Genomic DNA, 16,672 nt, shown 5'->3' on the forward strand with positions numbered 1-16,672 from the left:
TTATTTCTGGAGTTTTCCATTTAACATTTCTGAACCAAGGTTTGACCACAGGTAACTGACACTGCAGAAAGCATGAGGGGTGGGAGACTACTGCATTAATATTAAAATTTTCAAACATTACTTTTTGGTAATGAAGTGTGATTCAGGATCCCCCCTCTCAAAGATTCAACGAGATCACCAGGACCTCCGCCAACTTCAGCCGCTCTGCACGACTCCGCCCTCGCAGCCTAGCCAATCAAAGCTACAGGTTGAGTGACGTCACTCCGCTGAAAGTCCTCGCTAATTCCCGTACTCCTTTTCTCCGCCCTGCACCTCTACTATTTGTTACAAGTGGCCAGCAGCCATTTTGGATTTGGGCGGAAATGAAAGTAAAACTGTGCTGTTAAAAGCTTAAAAATTCAAGTCAAGACAAACTTGAGCATTCGACAAAAACGTCTAGAAAGGGGACATCTTAGTGGACTAACTAGACCATTAGGGCAGTGAGTGAAAAGCGGGGACGTCACGGCGCCCACACTCAAGATGGCACTGGCCTGAGACTCACCTGTGCGGCCGCTCTACCTCGGTTCCTGGTTCGTTGGCCTCAGCGGTGGCGTCGGAGGGAGGAAGGCGGGCCTTCTGTCCCGTTTCCGGACCCGTCTCTATGGTGTGGGAGAAACCCGGCCCCCAGAAGATTGTGGGTGTAGTGGCCACAGCCTTACAGGCAGGCAGGGGTGGTTGGTGTCAACACGGGGGCCAACAGGGGACCAAAGCCAAGACCCTCGGCCTCCTCCCCCGCCGCCCTGCCGCAGGTAACAGGGAGCCCTGCGCTGCACCCCCAGTCCTTGCAGGACTGCGCCGTGGGGGAAGGGGCTGGGCGGGGAGGAGGCGGCCGGCGCGCGCCCCGCTCGCGGGTCTGCGCTGTGGGTCCCGCGCAGGAGCGAGCTCGGCGCGGCGCCGGCTGCCGGTTGAGCTGTGCTCTTCGCTTCGGAGCAGCGTCCCCTTGCTGATTGTGGGTCGCCCTGTAATCTGCGCTTCGCGGGCGACCCCCGCCGGGTGAGGCGCCCGCGGTCAGAGTTCTCCTAGGCAGCCGCGGAGTCGGTCCTCGCGGGGAGGTGTGGAAGAGGTGAGGGGCCAGCGAAGCGAGAGCGGAGTCCCGGCCCCTCAGTGACTCCGCAGGGTCGCGGCGAGCAGGGCGAGGGTGCTCGGCTGGGCGGGTCACTGTCCCGGGGCGGCAGTGCCCGAACCCGGGGGACTCTTGGGGGCGCACCCGCCCTCGGGAAGGCGGCCTTATTCTTGATCCAAGACCAGTGCCCGGTCCCCCAAGGCCCAGCTGGCTCCTGTCTTGGCGTAGTGCTTTCTGTTTAGAATAAAGATGAAACATTTTTCGGAAGGGCATATTCAGGAATCCATGTGAAATTCTCGGAGTCGGATCTCGAGTTTTGGGGGTCACTGTTACTGCTGTTTTAAGGACCCGTGTCCTTATAAAATGTAATATCTTGAGCTGAAATCATGATTATTTTGGTCCATGAAGACATAATTGTGTATTGCTTGTCAACTAGCAATGCTGGACTGAGTTCCGCAGAGGGAATGTATACCTGAAACAGACGAAAGCGAAGGGCCGGAGTAATGTTACCGCTGGGTACCAGAATATCAGCCAGTACAGTGCGTCCTTAATACTCACAGTGCAAGCCATTATCTTCGGAACTTTCAAGCTCAGGGAGCTAGGACCAAGAGAGTCTCGATTAATTGCTGGGAAAAGAAAATATTTGGTAGAAACATTTCCCTAGAGCACAAAGGTTTCTTAGTTGAGTGTATGAGTTGCCCTTTGACCTAGACAAGGGTTTTCTTAATCTACAAGCGGTCCAGAAATTTCATGTGCTGACCAAGTAGGCAAAAGAGTGGAGGGAGATTATTAAAGGGAAGCCTATGATGCATATTCAAGTCAAAGACTGTCAACTCGGTGTTTTTTTATAGAGTGGAGATGCTAACTGCTACAAAATACCTATTCTGTGATACTAGGATATACCTTCTTGTGACTTTTTAATTTCAAAGCTAATGAGCAAGATTTTGTGTTTTCCCCCTCCTCAAAACAACAGGAAAGCATTTGGAAGGCCAAGTGTTTTTCTTACATTTCAATAGATCAATTTTTGCTGAAATATCATTTTTAAAGCACTGGCGGGCATGGTGTAATCTCAGCAACTGGGGAGACTGAGGAGGGCGGGTCGCTTGAGACCAGGAGTTCCAGGTTACCGTGAGGTAGGATAGCGCCAATGCACTCCAGGCCAGCGACAACAGAACGAGACCCTATCTCTTTAAAAAAAAAAACAAAAAAACCTGTTCATATAACAGTATTTGTGCCTCTTTAGATGTATTAGTGTGAAGAATTACTGCGTCAAAACATTCTCAAATTGCAATACTCAGCACACCTTTTTAATTTTCCCCCAATAAAGTTTGCACTGGGGACCTAGAATATAATCCTACCACTCTCAGTATTACACTGATGGTATCAGTGGATTTCTGTCAAAGTTAACATACTTTCAAAACAAGAAAATGGCATCCTTTCCAGTTCTCTCAAGAAATTCAGTCGTCTCTTTTAAATTTTTAAGTGATATTTTTTAAAGTCTTAGACCTAAAATACACTAAGAAAAATGAATTTTAACTACTTCCTAACGCTTTTATAACTTTGTTAATTACTTTATAGTGGAATTCATATAAAATCTAAGGTTAATAGCTATTGCAAGGTCAATATTCCCACAAGGAAGTATTTCGCTATTTAGAAATAGCTAAGTAAACTAAATGTCCCTTTCTTCTGCCTCTGGTGACTGCCATTCATCTAGCCAGAGCGCTGACCCTGAATCCTGGTGGCAGTCTTATCTCCCGGGAGGACTAATATTAACACTAAATAAACAGCATGATTTCCTGTCAAGAAGATATTCATTTACATACAGTCCCTTATTCTCTGCTTTTCTCTTACTGTGTGTTGATTTTGGAAAGCTGTGTTTTGTGGCTAAGAGAGAGAAGGAGGTCAGACTAGCTTCAGATACTTTCAAAGTAACACTTCTGTAACTCACTCTTCCAGTCTGGCTGGCTTTTCAGGCAGGAGTTGGAGACCAAGTAGAGTTTTCTGCCTATGAAATGGCAATTAGTTTCAAAGAACATAGACCCATTCAAGCTACCTGAGGGAAAGGGGGCTGGTTATAAGCGTGTCAATGGGATGTTAGGGTATCTGGGTGGAACTGGGTTTGAGGCTGGGCTTCTGGTAATCTTGAGATGGATAGTAGCAATGTGCCCCCTAAGTATGACTAAGCTACTGTCCCAGTGTTTGCTTTTTTAAATTTTCCTACCAACGGACTTCCTCCGTGCTTGACAAATTTCTGACTTCATGTGGCTTTGGTTTGCCATAGCTCCAACTCTACCTCGTAGCATCCTTCTACCTTCAGCTATGCTTCTAATAGGCAAAAATTGTTGTTAGTTCAAATTCCTGGGGGAGACAATGATCTGGCCAGTTTATCTCTTCACTCAGGCCGTGAGACTGATGACTAATTTGTGAGTTGACCGCCCTTTGGCCCAGGCTAGGTACCTGACAACATTAACTGTGCCCAAGAAAAGATGGCAAGATCAAGTGCTAAGCATGAATCTCCCTACTCAGCAGGCGGTTGTGACCATCTGGCCAGCACTCCATCTCCAGAATCGAGGGATTAACATCATTGCTTTTACTCATGGTCCCACATAAACTTTTTATTTGTAGTCCCAGTAGAAAGGTGAATGTTACCATAGTTGCCATACTTGGCATTTTTTTAGTCCTGTTTTTTGCTTCTCTGTCATTTTTAAGAAAGATATATTGCCAGGTAGGTAGGAATTCAGTGAATTTGTTACAAAGCAGGTTTAGTTCTTACTCTCAGAAACAGTTTTAGATGTTGAAAAGCTTCAATTTTAGATAGCTTTAGACTTTATACGTGTGTTTCTTATATAACGATGGTTGTGGATCGGTAGGCATTTTAAATTTTGTTCTAGGCGTGTGTTTTGAGCAGCATTACATACCCGGTGTAGAAGGTGTTGTATGGAACTTCACCGAAGTGGGGAAAAATTCCAAGTAGAGGGTCAATGTGTAATGATTATTGAGTTTATATTTGTCCAAAGAATACAGATTTTTAAACAAATTTTGAAAGGCCTACATAGAATTATTGGCGTATTTGTAGCAGTTTGCTTTCTGCATTGCCAGAGTTAGTAAGAACTCTATTTGCTAATTTTTATATTATGGTAAAGCCACCACTGAAAACTGACTGCCACAGATTTTTCAGACATACGTTGTTTGGCCTATATAGGTTTAGAAAACATTTGATCCAACATTGAAAAATATGAAGATTTCCACAAAACTATTCAGGCTGTTGGTTCCTCATGATAAGTGGCATGATCTGACAGTTCTGAAACTGCGGTCCTGGTTGGAACTCTGTGATAGCCACTCTCTTCAGAATGAAAGCCTCTCACAGTAGGTCCCAGGCACGCACAGTAGGTCCCTGTGCCAAGCTGCCAGTATTGCTGGGGCGCTGCGCATTACCTGTTGTCACCCTGTGAGTTTGTATCCCTGTTGTCAAGAAAGATATGTTTATATTGTGGAAGATTTGGAAGGTGCAGGCAAGTGTGTGTGTATACAATTACCTATAGTGTGACCTTCCACCGCAAACCTCTGTTAATACTTCAACATATATTTTTCAAGTCTGTGTGTATGTATGCATATATTTCTTTTTAAAACAACTTTGAGGTGTAATTGATATAGAATAAATGAAAAAAGTGTACAGTTTTATGTTTTGATGTTTATAATCACCCATTGCCATCATTATAATCAAAATAATGAATATATCCATCTTCCCAAACTTTCCTCATACATCATGATAATCCTGTCTTCCCCCTTGGTCCCTCTAACTGTGCCCCTTCATTAGGCAAGCACTGAAATATTTTGTCGTAGTTGCATTTGAATTCTGTGTATGTGTGGGCTTTTTTTTTTTTTTTTTTTTTTTTTTAGTGTTTGAGATTATTTGAGATGATTCAGTTTTGTGGTTTCCCCTTTTTACTTGGGATAGCCTTGAAGAGTAGTGTGACTGTACTTTTTCTTATGTTTATTGTCATCTGTGTTTCTTCAATGAGCTGTTTTCCTTCCCGTTATTGTACTGGTGTTTTAGTGTTTTACTTGGTTTATATGAGCTCTTCATTTGTTAATATGTTTTTCATATTAACAATGTTTTTCAACATATTAACATTAAAACAATGATTTTCATCATTGTTATAAGTATTCTCCAATTTGTATTGTTTTCTTTTATAATTTTAAGTTATTTTAGACATACAGAAGTTGTATTGTTTTTGAATAATAAAAGTTTTACAACATTTTCCTTAGGATATACAAGTGAGTTAGGAAGTATGAATTACTTTATTCTATTTTTGATTGCCTTTCCACTCTGAAAGTTTGTATGTGGTGGTGTTTGGGGAGGGACAGTAACTACATGTGACTACTTAGTAATGTGCATTTTCTCTAGAGTTGTTAGTTGTTAATTAACAACCATTGCTGGTAACTTGCTGAGCATTTACCATTTTTACTGTCAAATGTCCTCATTACGAGGATCGAAGAAACTAGTAGTTTGGGGTGGCTATGTCTGAATATCTCTTGTTGATGTTGCAGATAGGGATTTAATGTTTGAAATTGTTTTCTATTTTCTTTTAGATCTGCTTGGCTTTGAGGAAGAGTGGCAGTACTGCCTCACTGCAAAAGGGATGGGATCTGAGAACAGTGCTTTAAAGAGCTATACACTGAAAGAACCACCATTTATCTTACCCTCTGGACTTGCTGTTTATCCCGCTGTACTGCAAGATGGCAAATTTGCTTCAGTTTTTGTGTATAAGAGAGAAAATGAAGACAAGGTTAATAAAGCTGCCAAGGTACCATAATAGGTGACGACTTAATAGTTAGTACTTTTTACTATCTTGTTTTCTTTTAAAAAAATATGAAATTAGTAAAGGTCAAAAGAGGTAAGATGATAAGGAACAGTATTTTATTATTTATGTCCTTTTGAAACATTGCTCTTACTTCGTGAGCCTATCTTGCATTTGCATGACATGGTCAGGTACCGTACTGTAGCCAAAAAACATCATAAAACTCAGTATGATGGCTTTTTTTTTTTTTTTTTTTTTTTTGAGACAGAGTCTGGCGCTGTCTCCCAGGCTGGAGTGCAGTGGCGCCGTCTCGGCTCACTGCAAGCTCCGCCTCCCGGGTTCACGCCACGATGGCTTTTATCATATTTTATTTTTCTGGTGAGAAAGTTAGGGAGACATTTTTATATAACTAATATAAGATATAAGGAGCGATATAAGGAGTTAATCTTGTCTGGCAAAATTCTGTTAAGTATTGACAACATTCTGTAGGCTTCAGCTTCCTCCTTAGGGAAAAGATCCTTGTAGTTCATGCCTTATAATTGCTGCTCCAGGCAGAGGGTGCCAGTGCATTAGCATGCTGTCACACTCAGGTGACCCTGGCCTCTTATTAGAAAAAAATGATTTTACTGTGGAATATAAGTCAATAAAATAACCCCAATTGTCTTTTTGAATTGGGGAAAATGAAGGCATTAGTTGATGCTTCTTTGGATAGCTAGTACTTCGGAAATTTAGCCATTTAGATATATCATCTTCTAAAAAGGAAAATGTAGTTGTATTAGTAAATTAATTCTCCAGTGTTTATTCTGGTAGGCATGCTATTTTCAGGTTGAACTTGATATCTTGATTTTGTTAGAATTAAAATCTCTATTACCTTGAGTCCCTTAGTAATATCAACAGGTATGGGACATTGATCTCTATTTCATAGGACTCTAAATTGTTTCTACTTTTTAACATGATTATAAAGGATTATATTAGTCATGGAATTTTGGTCTTCCATTGGTCACAACAGTTATTTATTTGATGTTGTATTTTTGATCAAGCATGAAATTGTTATAAAATGGTTCCTAAAGAAAAAGATGTGTAACAGTTCTCTTGAGATGCATTTCCTAGTAATGCATTGTGGTAAAAAGTATAGCTGGCTCTTTTTTGCTAGGTAATTTTGCTTTTTGGTAGAACCACATTTTTGACTCTTTTTTACATCATCTAGGTATGAAGAATTTTTTATTGTGATTTTACAAAAGACAAAATGCCTTACTTTGCTTTCTTGTTCTTACAGTTCATGTCTAACATGCCTCTTGTTATTTTTATCCAATAAGATTGTGCATATTGTTTTTTATAATAACTTAAACTGTTATCAGCGAGGTACTAGAGATTTATCTTTCTTAGTTTTTTTTTCTTTATAAGATTTTTAAAAAATGGTGTTACCCTTTATGGTGCATGTACCAAGAAAACTGAATAACCTAGATCGAGTTTTTAAAGGAAAAAAACACAAAGTCCACTCTCCATTTTGGAGGACTTCTGTGCTGAAGGAATTGCGAAGCCTGAAAGGGAAGATTTATTCCCCCCTAATATCCATAGATACCCTTTTAAGCCATGTCTGAGTCTTTGCACATAGTTCATCTTTGTCTCTTGGTAAGCCATTCTGTGGCTTTGAAAACCTCATATATGAATTTGGGAAATTTGAAATTGCAACAAAGTGATAACTTTAGATTTTCAGAATGTTTCTCATAATCTTAAAAAACTAGGTCATAGTTCTTGAGAAATGTATGGCATTCGATGTGTTAGATTTTAGGAATTTGATGTCCTAGGTATCTGAAATACTAAAACAATATATTTAGCTTGCCTCACTTTCTCTAGAGTTTGGGTTGTTGGCCACACCTTTGGTAGTTTTAACGATTATTTCAAGCAGATATATAGTGTTTTCTGTGGCAGATGTTACTGGATAACAATATACACTTTCTCCACTGTTACAAGTGAAAAACAACAATCATAGTACACCAAGATGAAATGCAGGTATAAGCTCTGGCCACAAAATAATATGAGAAATACTTAGTTCTGTCTGACCATCTCATTTTATCTTGAATTCATCAGCTATAATTAACAGTATAATTTGCTAACTGATGATGATGACTCATATATGTAAGCCTATAAACAATGATAAATTCTAAGCCCGAATTTGATGGCTGTAGTTTGCTGTAATCCAAGTGTTTAATTAGGGCTTTGTGGTAAGTTTATAAAAGCTTATAAAAATGATTCTTGAGTGTCTTTATGCCAGGAATCACATTGGACTATCTAGGAGTGGTATATAGATGCTATATAAGTGCTCTATTTAGTATTGTTGGAGTCATTATGCTCTTCTCCATAATGGATTCGGGCTGTTGTGGAAGGGTTGCTCAACGTATTTAAGAATGCACATTGTGTGGGCATAACAATAAATGGGAGAGATGATGGCTGTGCTCAAAAGAGCTTGCATTCTAGTTGGGGAAAGCTGTTCTCCTCTTCCTCATACTGATTTTTTTTTTTTTTGAAATGGAGTCTCGCTCTGTCTCCCAGGCTAAAGTGCAGTGGTTCAATCTTGGCTCACTGCAACCTCTGCCTCCTGGATTCAAGCGATTCTCCTGCGTCAGCATCCCAAGTAGCTGGGATTACAGGCACGTGCCACCACACTCAGCTAATTTTTGTATTTTTAGTAGAGATGGGGTTTCACCATGTTGGCCAGGATGGTGTCCATCTCTTGACCTCGTGATCTGCTTGCCTCAGCCTCCCAAAGTACTGGGATTACAGGCGTGAGCCACTGCACCTGGCCCATGGTTGACTTTTTAAGAAATTATTTTTTGCCCTTCATAATCAGAATGCAGTGCTCTTATGTGGCTCCTGGGCACTATCCACTCAGAAGAACTTCTGAAGTACCCTCCATGCCTCAGATATGATGGACCCACCAGATGGAATGGCCAGCTACTTGCCCCCACCACACCTTTCAGACTTCACTCTCTCCTTTTTCCTTTAATGTTGATAACCATCCAACCTGCTATTCTAAACTAATTATCTGCCAAAATCTCTAGTCTGAGCTCCAGATCTATATTTTCACTTAACTATTGAACATTTCCACCTAAAAGTTTTTATCAGTACCTCAAATGCAAGCTCTACACAATGGAATTCTTTATTCCTTTCCCTTTTTGCGTTTTATTGTTAGTTTATGATCTAACCTTCAGATAGTGGACATATACCAAAAAAAAAAAAAAAAGTATCTGCATTTTGTCTTAGATTTACATCTTCAGAGAAAAAGGAATAATATTTTTCCCTGAAGGTCCTTGTTCTCTAGTTTAGGCATCTTGGTCATTTTATTATGTTTACTTAACATATTTAACAGCATAAATTATGGCTTTGTCCCATCTAAAAGCCTGCAGGTGGATTTGGGCTGTAATGCTGAGTCAGTTAACTTTGCATAGTTCTCAAAGTGAAATAGCAAATCAGAGGCAGATCAGCAATAACAAGTTAAGCCTCTGAGGCTTGAATGAATTCTCTGGATAACTGAATCATAGCTGATTCCTGACAAATGGGAATCATTTATATTTAGGGATAGAATCTCATACTTAAGATCCCTGTTTGGGTGTAGATAAATATCAACATTGATAAATTATATACTACTATTCATATTTAACAGTAAAGGTCCTTACTCAGAATCCTCTTTCAGAGACCATGACCTAGGATAGTGAATGGGATGTAACAGGTATTCAATAACTTTGGGGAAAGTGCTTTCAAGACACTGTCATTCAAAAATAGTCATCTTTCTCTACTAGGGCAAGAGCCATTTATTTGCTCAACTGATGTTGATTGAAAAATATCCTAGTTACCCTTAGCAAGTATGTCTTGTTGCTATTCTTTAGAGCAGCAGAGGCTTGAATCAAAAAATGTTCTATTTGATTCTGAACTGCTAGCCTTTCCTGTGAATCTGTATGCATAATTTATGCTTAATATTGAATGTACCAAAGGAGAGTGACAAATAAGGTTCTTGCTAAGTGCCTTGTTCAGAAACATGCAATGAGTTATTTCTTCCTCTCCTTCTTTTTTAAACAAACAAGAACTCACTTTGGATCAAGAAATTTTCTAGGCATTGTAGAGTAAAACAATAAGCAGAAGAGAACATGAAAGATTTGGTTTGAAAATTATTTGAAATTTATTTGAAAATTACTTGAAATGATTCTTAAAATGAAAATATGAGGGAGGCTACATAATTTTATACAGAAGCTGTAGCTCAAAACACACTTGTAGGCCAGGCATGGTGGTTCACGCCTGTAAGCCCAGCACTTTGGGAGGCCGAGGTAGGTGGATCACCTGAGGTCAGGAGTTTGAGACCAGCCTTGCCAACATAGTGAGACCCCATCTCTACTAAAAACACGAAAATTAGCCGGGCATAGTGGTGGGTGCCTGTAATCCCAGCCATTTGAGAGGCTGAGGCAGAAGAATCATTTGAACCCGGGACACGAAGGGTGCAGTGAGCTGAGATCACGCCATTGCACTCCAGCCTGGGTAACAAGAGCTATACTGCGTCTCAAAAACAAAACAAAAAACACTTGTAAAAAATTATTCCCAGTTAACTTAACTGATTTAACCAACCTGCTCACACAATTTTTGGTTTATCAGGATCTTTGCTGTATTTGTTAGTTTGTAATTGCTACTTAGAGAAATTTTTTCTTCAATATTTTCTTAATTAGTTTTTATTAAATTAACTCAAGGGAAGGTAACAACTTTCTTGCTAAGAATAAATAAATAAACCTTTTTGGAGCTATTCGCAGAGTTGGCAAAATTTGAGATTATTATAAGAAAATAAAAGACATTGGAGGCTGGGCATGGTGGCTCACACCTGTAATCCCAGCATTGTGGGAAGCCGAGGCGGGCAGATCACAAGCTCAGGAGTTCAAGACCAGCTTGGCCAACATAGTAAAATCCCATCTCTACTAAAAATACAAGACAGTTAGCTGGGCATGGTGGCGGGTGCCTGTAGTCCGAGCTGCTTGGGAGGCTGAGGTAGGAGAATCAGTTGAACCCGGGAGGTGGAGGTTGCAGTGAGCCAAGATTGTGCCACTGCACTCCAGACTGGGTGACATAGCGAGACTCTGTCTCAAAAAAAAAAAAAAAGGTAATTGGAGAAACCAACCCACTGAGAAGATTTTCCTATGACCCTTCCTGGAAGTAGTTTAATAGAACTTTGAGGCATCTGATAGAAAAACTGTACCAATGCAGGGTATAGATTCTTATACTAGCCCATAGTCTTCCAAGAAGGTGTTTGGAATGTTCAGTACTCACTGTTTATTTGTGAAAATGGCACCACCTGGTAATACCTTGAGGGTTATCTTCCAAATGAAATATTTTATCACTCTCCTCCCAATATGACTGCTTTACAGGGCTTCCTCAGTGATTGTATAGGGTAGACCTTAGAGCTTTAATATCATGAAATTTCTTTCAGAAATTCGTGGTTTGTAAGGAAAACCACCTTTCCAGCAGTTTCTTTTTGCTGTAATTAAATGATAAAATTATTCGATGTTGGAGGAATTTTGGACTGTGGATCTCCTGTTACTCATGTTAAAATTGTCAAAATATGCTGCATGGGTGGGGATTGGAAAGTCAGGATCTGATAGAGCTGTTCCAGGACCATCTAGAGAAGATATTCCACAGATTTAACCTCCCTTGTTCGGACACAAAATTGTTTCTTGCTTGTCATTTCATCTGTGTCTAGTGTCTGCTTAGAAAGTAGGACAAAGAAACCAGGTCAGGAAGCAGGAATATTCCATTGTAGGGATTACTAAAAGTTGGGGTATCCATACCCAGCGAGTTGTGATAAAAGTTTAAAAGATGTTTAAACGTTTTTTTTTTTTTTTGAGACGGAGTCTCGCTGCGTCTCCCAGGCTGGAGTGCGGTGGCGCGATCTCGGCTCACTGCAAGCTCCGCCTCCCGGGCTCACGCCATTCTCCCGCCTCAGCCTCCGAGTAGCTGGGACTACAGGCGCCCGCCACCACGCCCGGCCAATTTTTTGTATTTTTAGTAGAGACGGGGTTTCACCGTGTTAGCCAGGATGGTCTCGATCTCCTGACCTCGTGATCCGCCCGTCTCGGCCTCCCAAAGTGCTGGGATTACAGGCTTGAGCCACCGCGCCCGGCCTAAACGTTTTATTTTTATTTTATTTATTTAGATAGGGTCTAGCTCTGTTGCCAACGCTGGAGTGCAGTGACTTGATCATGGCTCATTACAGCCTGGACCTCCCCAGCTCAAGCGATCCTCCAACCTCAGTCTCCTGAGTAGCTGGGACCACAGGTGGGCGCCACCATGCCCAGCTAATTTTTGTATTTTTTTGTAGAGATGAGGTTTCGCCATGTTGCCCAAGCTGGTCTTGAATCCCTGGGCTCAAGTGATCCACCCGCCTCAGCTTCCCAAAGTGCTGGGATTTCAGGGGAAAGCCACGGCAACCAGCATAAACATTTTCAAGGGGGAGTAAATAATAAGTAAAAAGGTAAAATGTAAGAAAACAGAATAAACAAAATTAAAATACTTTGTAAATATGTTTTATATTCATTGATGATCTGTGGCAGAGGTGAGCAAACTTACGCCCAGATTAGCTAAGAACGGTTTCTACTTTTTTTTTTTTTTGGAGACGGAGTCTCGCTCTGTCACCCAGGCTGGAGTGCGGTGGCGCTATCTCGGCTCACTGCAAGCTCCGCCTCCCGGGTTCACACCATTCTCCCAGGTTCACGCCATCCTCCCGGGTTCACGCCATCCTCCTGGATGCTGGTGATGATCTGGAGAAAGGGGAATCCTCATATACTGTTGGCGGGAATGTAAATTAGTATAGCCACTACAGAAAACTGTCTGGAGGTTCCTCAAAAAACTAAAAGCAGAACTACCCAATGATTCAGCAATTCCACTACTGGGTGTGTATCCAAAATAAAGGGAATCAATATGAAAAAGAGATATTTGCACTCTTATATTTATTGCAGTATTATTCACAATAGCCAAAATGTGAAATCAACCTAAGTGTCCATTGGTGGATGAATGGGTAAGGAAAATGTGGTGTATATATACGATGGAATACTGTTTAGCCATAAAAAGAATGAAATCCCATCATTTGCAGTAACATGTTAGGACCTAGAGGACCTTATGTTAAGTCAGGTGTCCCCAACTCCTAGGCTGCAAATTGGTACCGGTTCTAGGAACTGGATTGCACAGCAGGAGGTGAGCAGTGGGCACACGAGCATTACCATCTGAGTTCTGCCTCTTGTCAGATCAGCAGCAGCATTAGATTCTCATAGGAGCAGGAACCCTGTTGTGAACTGTGTATGCAAGGGATCTAGGTTGTGCACTTCTTATGACAGTCTAACTAATGCCTGATGGTTTGAGGTAGAACAGTCTCATCCCGAAATAATCCCCCCACCCCTGGTCCGTGAAAAAATTGTGTTCCATGAAACTGGTCCCTGGTGTCAGAAAGGTTAGGGACCGCTGCATTAAGTGATGTAAATCAGGCACAGAAAGACACACACTGAAAGATGTCACTCATGTAGAATCTAAAACAGTTGATCTCATACGAGTTGAGAGTAGATTAGTGGTTACCAGAGGCCAGGAAGGGGATTGTAGGGGATGAGGAGAGGTTGATTAATGGGTACAAATACACAGTTAGAAGATAGAAGATATAAGATCTAGTGTTTGATAGGTCAGTAGAATGACTAGTTTACAATAATCAATTGTATATTTTTACATAACTAGAAGAGAATAATTCTCATGTTTCTAGCATAAAGAAAAGACAAATGTTTAAGGTGACGGATATCCCAATTATATTGATTAAATCTTTACAAATATTATGAAGGTATTAAAATCACAGGTACTCCCCCTAAATATGCATATCTATTATCAATTTTTTTAATTTAAGAAAATTAAAAATAAATAGGGCAAAAAATAGTCTACTGTGGTTAATATTGTACCATGTCCACATGTCACATAAAATGTGGAAGCCTTGTAATGTAGGTATCTTCAACCTCCCATCCCTACTGTTCTTTGTTACACACACATTAACTGTACATTCATTCACACACATTGAAAACCTCACCAGGAATTATTAAAATATCTGCTTTAAGTAGTGATTAAATAACTGAAGAGGTAAAAATGTGGCCTTCACCTGGGCACGATGGCTCACGCCTGTAATCCCAACACTTTGGGAGGCAGAGGCAGGCGGATTGCCGAAGGTCAGGAGTTCAAGACCAGCCTGGCCAACATGGTGAAACCCTGTCTCTACTAAAAATACAAAAATTACCTGGGCATGGTGGCGCAAACCTGTAGTACCAGCTACTCGGGAGGCTGAGGCAGGAGAATCGCTTGAACCGGGAGGTGGAGGTTGCAGTGAGCTGAGATTGCGCCACTGCACTCCAACCTAGGCGACAGAGTGAGACCCTGTCTCAAAAAAGAAAAAGGAAAAAAAAAAGTGGCCTTCATATTTATTGTAATATTTACCATTTCTCGTGCTGTTCCATTTTTTCTTCCATTTGTAGAACTTCCATGAGCATTTTTTAAATAGCGGGTCTTCTGGCGAGAAATTTTCTGTTTTTTTGTCACCAAAAGTGCTTTTATTTTGCCTTTGTCTCTGAAGGTTACTTTTGCTTAGATACAGTATTCCAAGCTGATAGTTTTTTCTTTCAGCATTTTAAACGTTTCATTGTTTCTTGCCCTCCATGTTTCCTGATGAGAAATCTGCAGTTGTTTAAATCATCATTCTCCTCCATGTAATGTGTTTCCTTTAGCTGCTTCCAATATTTTTTTATCTTTGATATTTAGCAGTTTGATGGTAATATGTTTAAGTGTGCTTTTAAAAAATTTTGTCTTGTTTTATATTCACTGAAATTCTTAAGTCTGTAAACCTAAGTATTTAGCCAAATTTAAATTTTCATCCATTGTATTTTTTATGCCCCAATTTTTTTCTTTTCTCTTTTTGGGACTTCAGTAACATTTGTTTGACCTTTTGTTATTGTCACAGGTTTCTTAGGCTCTGGTCTCTTTTTTTTTTTTCTTAATTTTTCTTTATGAGACGGGGGTTTCACTGTGTTGCCCAGGCTGGTCTCAAACTCCTGGGCTGAAGTAATCCTCCTGCACTGACCTCCCAAAGTGCTGGGATTACAGGTTTGAGCCACCACACCTGGCCCCTCTGATCATTTTTTAAAAATATTTTTTATTCTTCAGATTGGTTAATATTTTCAAGTTTACTGATTCTTTATTCTGTCCTATTCATTCTGTTAATGAGTCTATACATTAATTTTTTATTTTCAATCTTTTTTTCTTTTGGAAATTTGTATCTATTTATTTTATAACTTTTCCTTTATCTCTAGGAGGATGATTATAATAGCTGCTTTAAATTATTTCTGGTCATTCTAATATCTGAGGCCCCTTGAGGTGGTGTTTGTTGGTTGTCTTTTCCATTGAGAATGTGTTACATTTTTATGGTTCTTTGTATGTTGAGTAGTTTGGGGTTGCATCCTGGACATTCTGAATGCAACGTCACATAACTCTTTGTTCTGTTATAATCCTTTGGAAAATGTTGATGTTTTTTATTTAGCAGGCAGCTAATTTAGGTTCAGGCCTCAAGTTTTTGAACTACTTCCTCTTACTCTTCCTGTGAATAGTATTTGCAATCTGTCTTTCTCAAAAGTTTGCTGGTTTGGGTCTATCCTGCGGATGCTTGCTTCTGAGAATTTGTGGGTATGTGAAAAATCAGGGCATCTCTCCAGCTGTCTCCTCTCTGGGATATCCTCCTCATACTCGCCTTCCTCGTTCTTTTCTATCATTCTTTCAGCCAGAAAGATGGTAAAGTTTTTATTGGACTTTTAGCACCATTGTTACACTGCTTTGCAACTGGGGCCTGTCTCCATGCATAGCTGTGAGAAGGGGAAAATTTCCCCAAACCAAGAAACTTACCCCCATTGGTGTCGCTTCTTCAGGTTTGACTCCCCTCCATAATCTGCTTGCATTTGCTTGCTTTTCGGGATTTCAGTTATTTCTGGCACTTTGTTTAGTTGACAGCAGTAATCCTTGAGAGATCTGGGCTCTTATGAGGCTTACACTACCATAATGGAACTGGAAATTTCTGTAGAGTCATTTAAATGTTAGTAAATTGAATGATGTCAGAACAAGTCATAGATCTTTGCCTTATGTGAAATTTAGCGGGTAGGGAGGAAGGTAGGGTGCTCAAAAGAGCCTTAACTGCAAGTATACATTTTCTGGTTTCTCCCATAATGTATATGAAACTATAATCTGGTTTGGGGTCATTAACTTCAGCTCTTCTGTTTGTATTTTTAAAGCATTTGAAGACACTTCGTCACCCTTGCTTGCTAAGATTTTTATCTTGTACTGTGGAAGCGGATGGCATTCATCTTGTCACTGAGCGAGTACAGCCCCTGGAAGTGGCTTTGGAAACATTGTCTTCTGCAGAGGTCTGTGCTGGGATCTATGACATATTGCTGGCTCTTATCTTTCTTCATGACAGAGTAAGTAACCTGTATAGTCTGCCTCACAGACTTTGATGTAGATTGGGGTAGGGGAATGATGTGTGTGGTAATACTTATAAATTATGGTGTGTATAGAAATTGTAAGTTAGTGTTATTATTAGAAAACCTCCAGAGAAAAAATAGCACGTTGGAAGGCACAAGAGGTGCTATAGATAGAGGTTTTATTGAATGGACAACTAGTTCTGTGTCCCTGGACAGTTATTTTTAGAATTTTACTTTACTATAGT

At 40.4% G+C, this 16,672-nt stretch overlaps 1 protein-coding gene across 7 annotated transcripts in view; it reads left to right on the top strand.

The window, feature by feature from the left end:
- Window positions 1-299: 299 nt before the first annotated feature.
- Window positions 300-16,672, top strand: part of SCYL3 (SCY1 like pseudokinase 3) — a 42,738-nt gene continuing 26,365 nt past the window's right edge. For 2 of the 7 annotated variants that reach the window (XM_031658748.1, XM_031658750.1), the window contains exons 1-3: window positions 300-788; window positions 5,696-5,910; window positions 16,239-16,424. In XM_031658748.1, coding sequence (XP_031514608.1) covers window positions 641-788; window positions 5,696-5,910; window positions 16,239-16,424 — 549 coding nt within the window. In that variant the 5' untranslated portion in view covers window positions 300-640. Of the gene's footprint in view, window positions 789-876; window positions 1,103-5,695; window positions 5,911-16,238; window positions 16,425-16,672 lie in introns of those variants that run through there. The other 5 variants (XM_031658741.1, XM_031658743.1, XM_003893542.5 and 2 more) reach the window with 5 other exon arrangements.

Source organism: Papio anubis, chromosome 1 (genome assembly GCF_008728515.1).
Source record: "Papio anubis isolate 15944 chromosome 1, Panubis1.0, whole genome shotgun sequence".
NCBI lineage: Eukaryota > Metazoa > Chordata > Mammalia > Primates > Cercopithecidae > Papio > Papio anubis.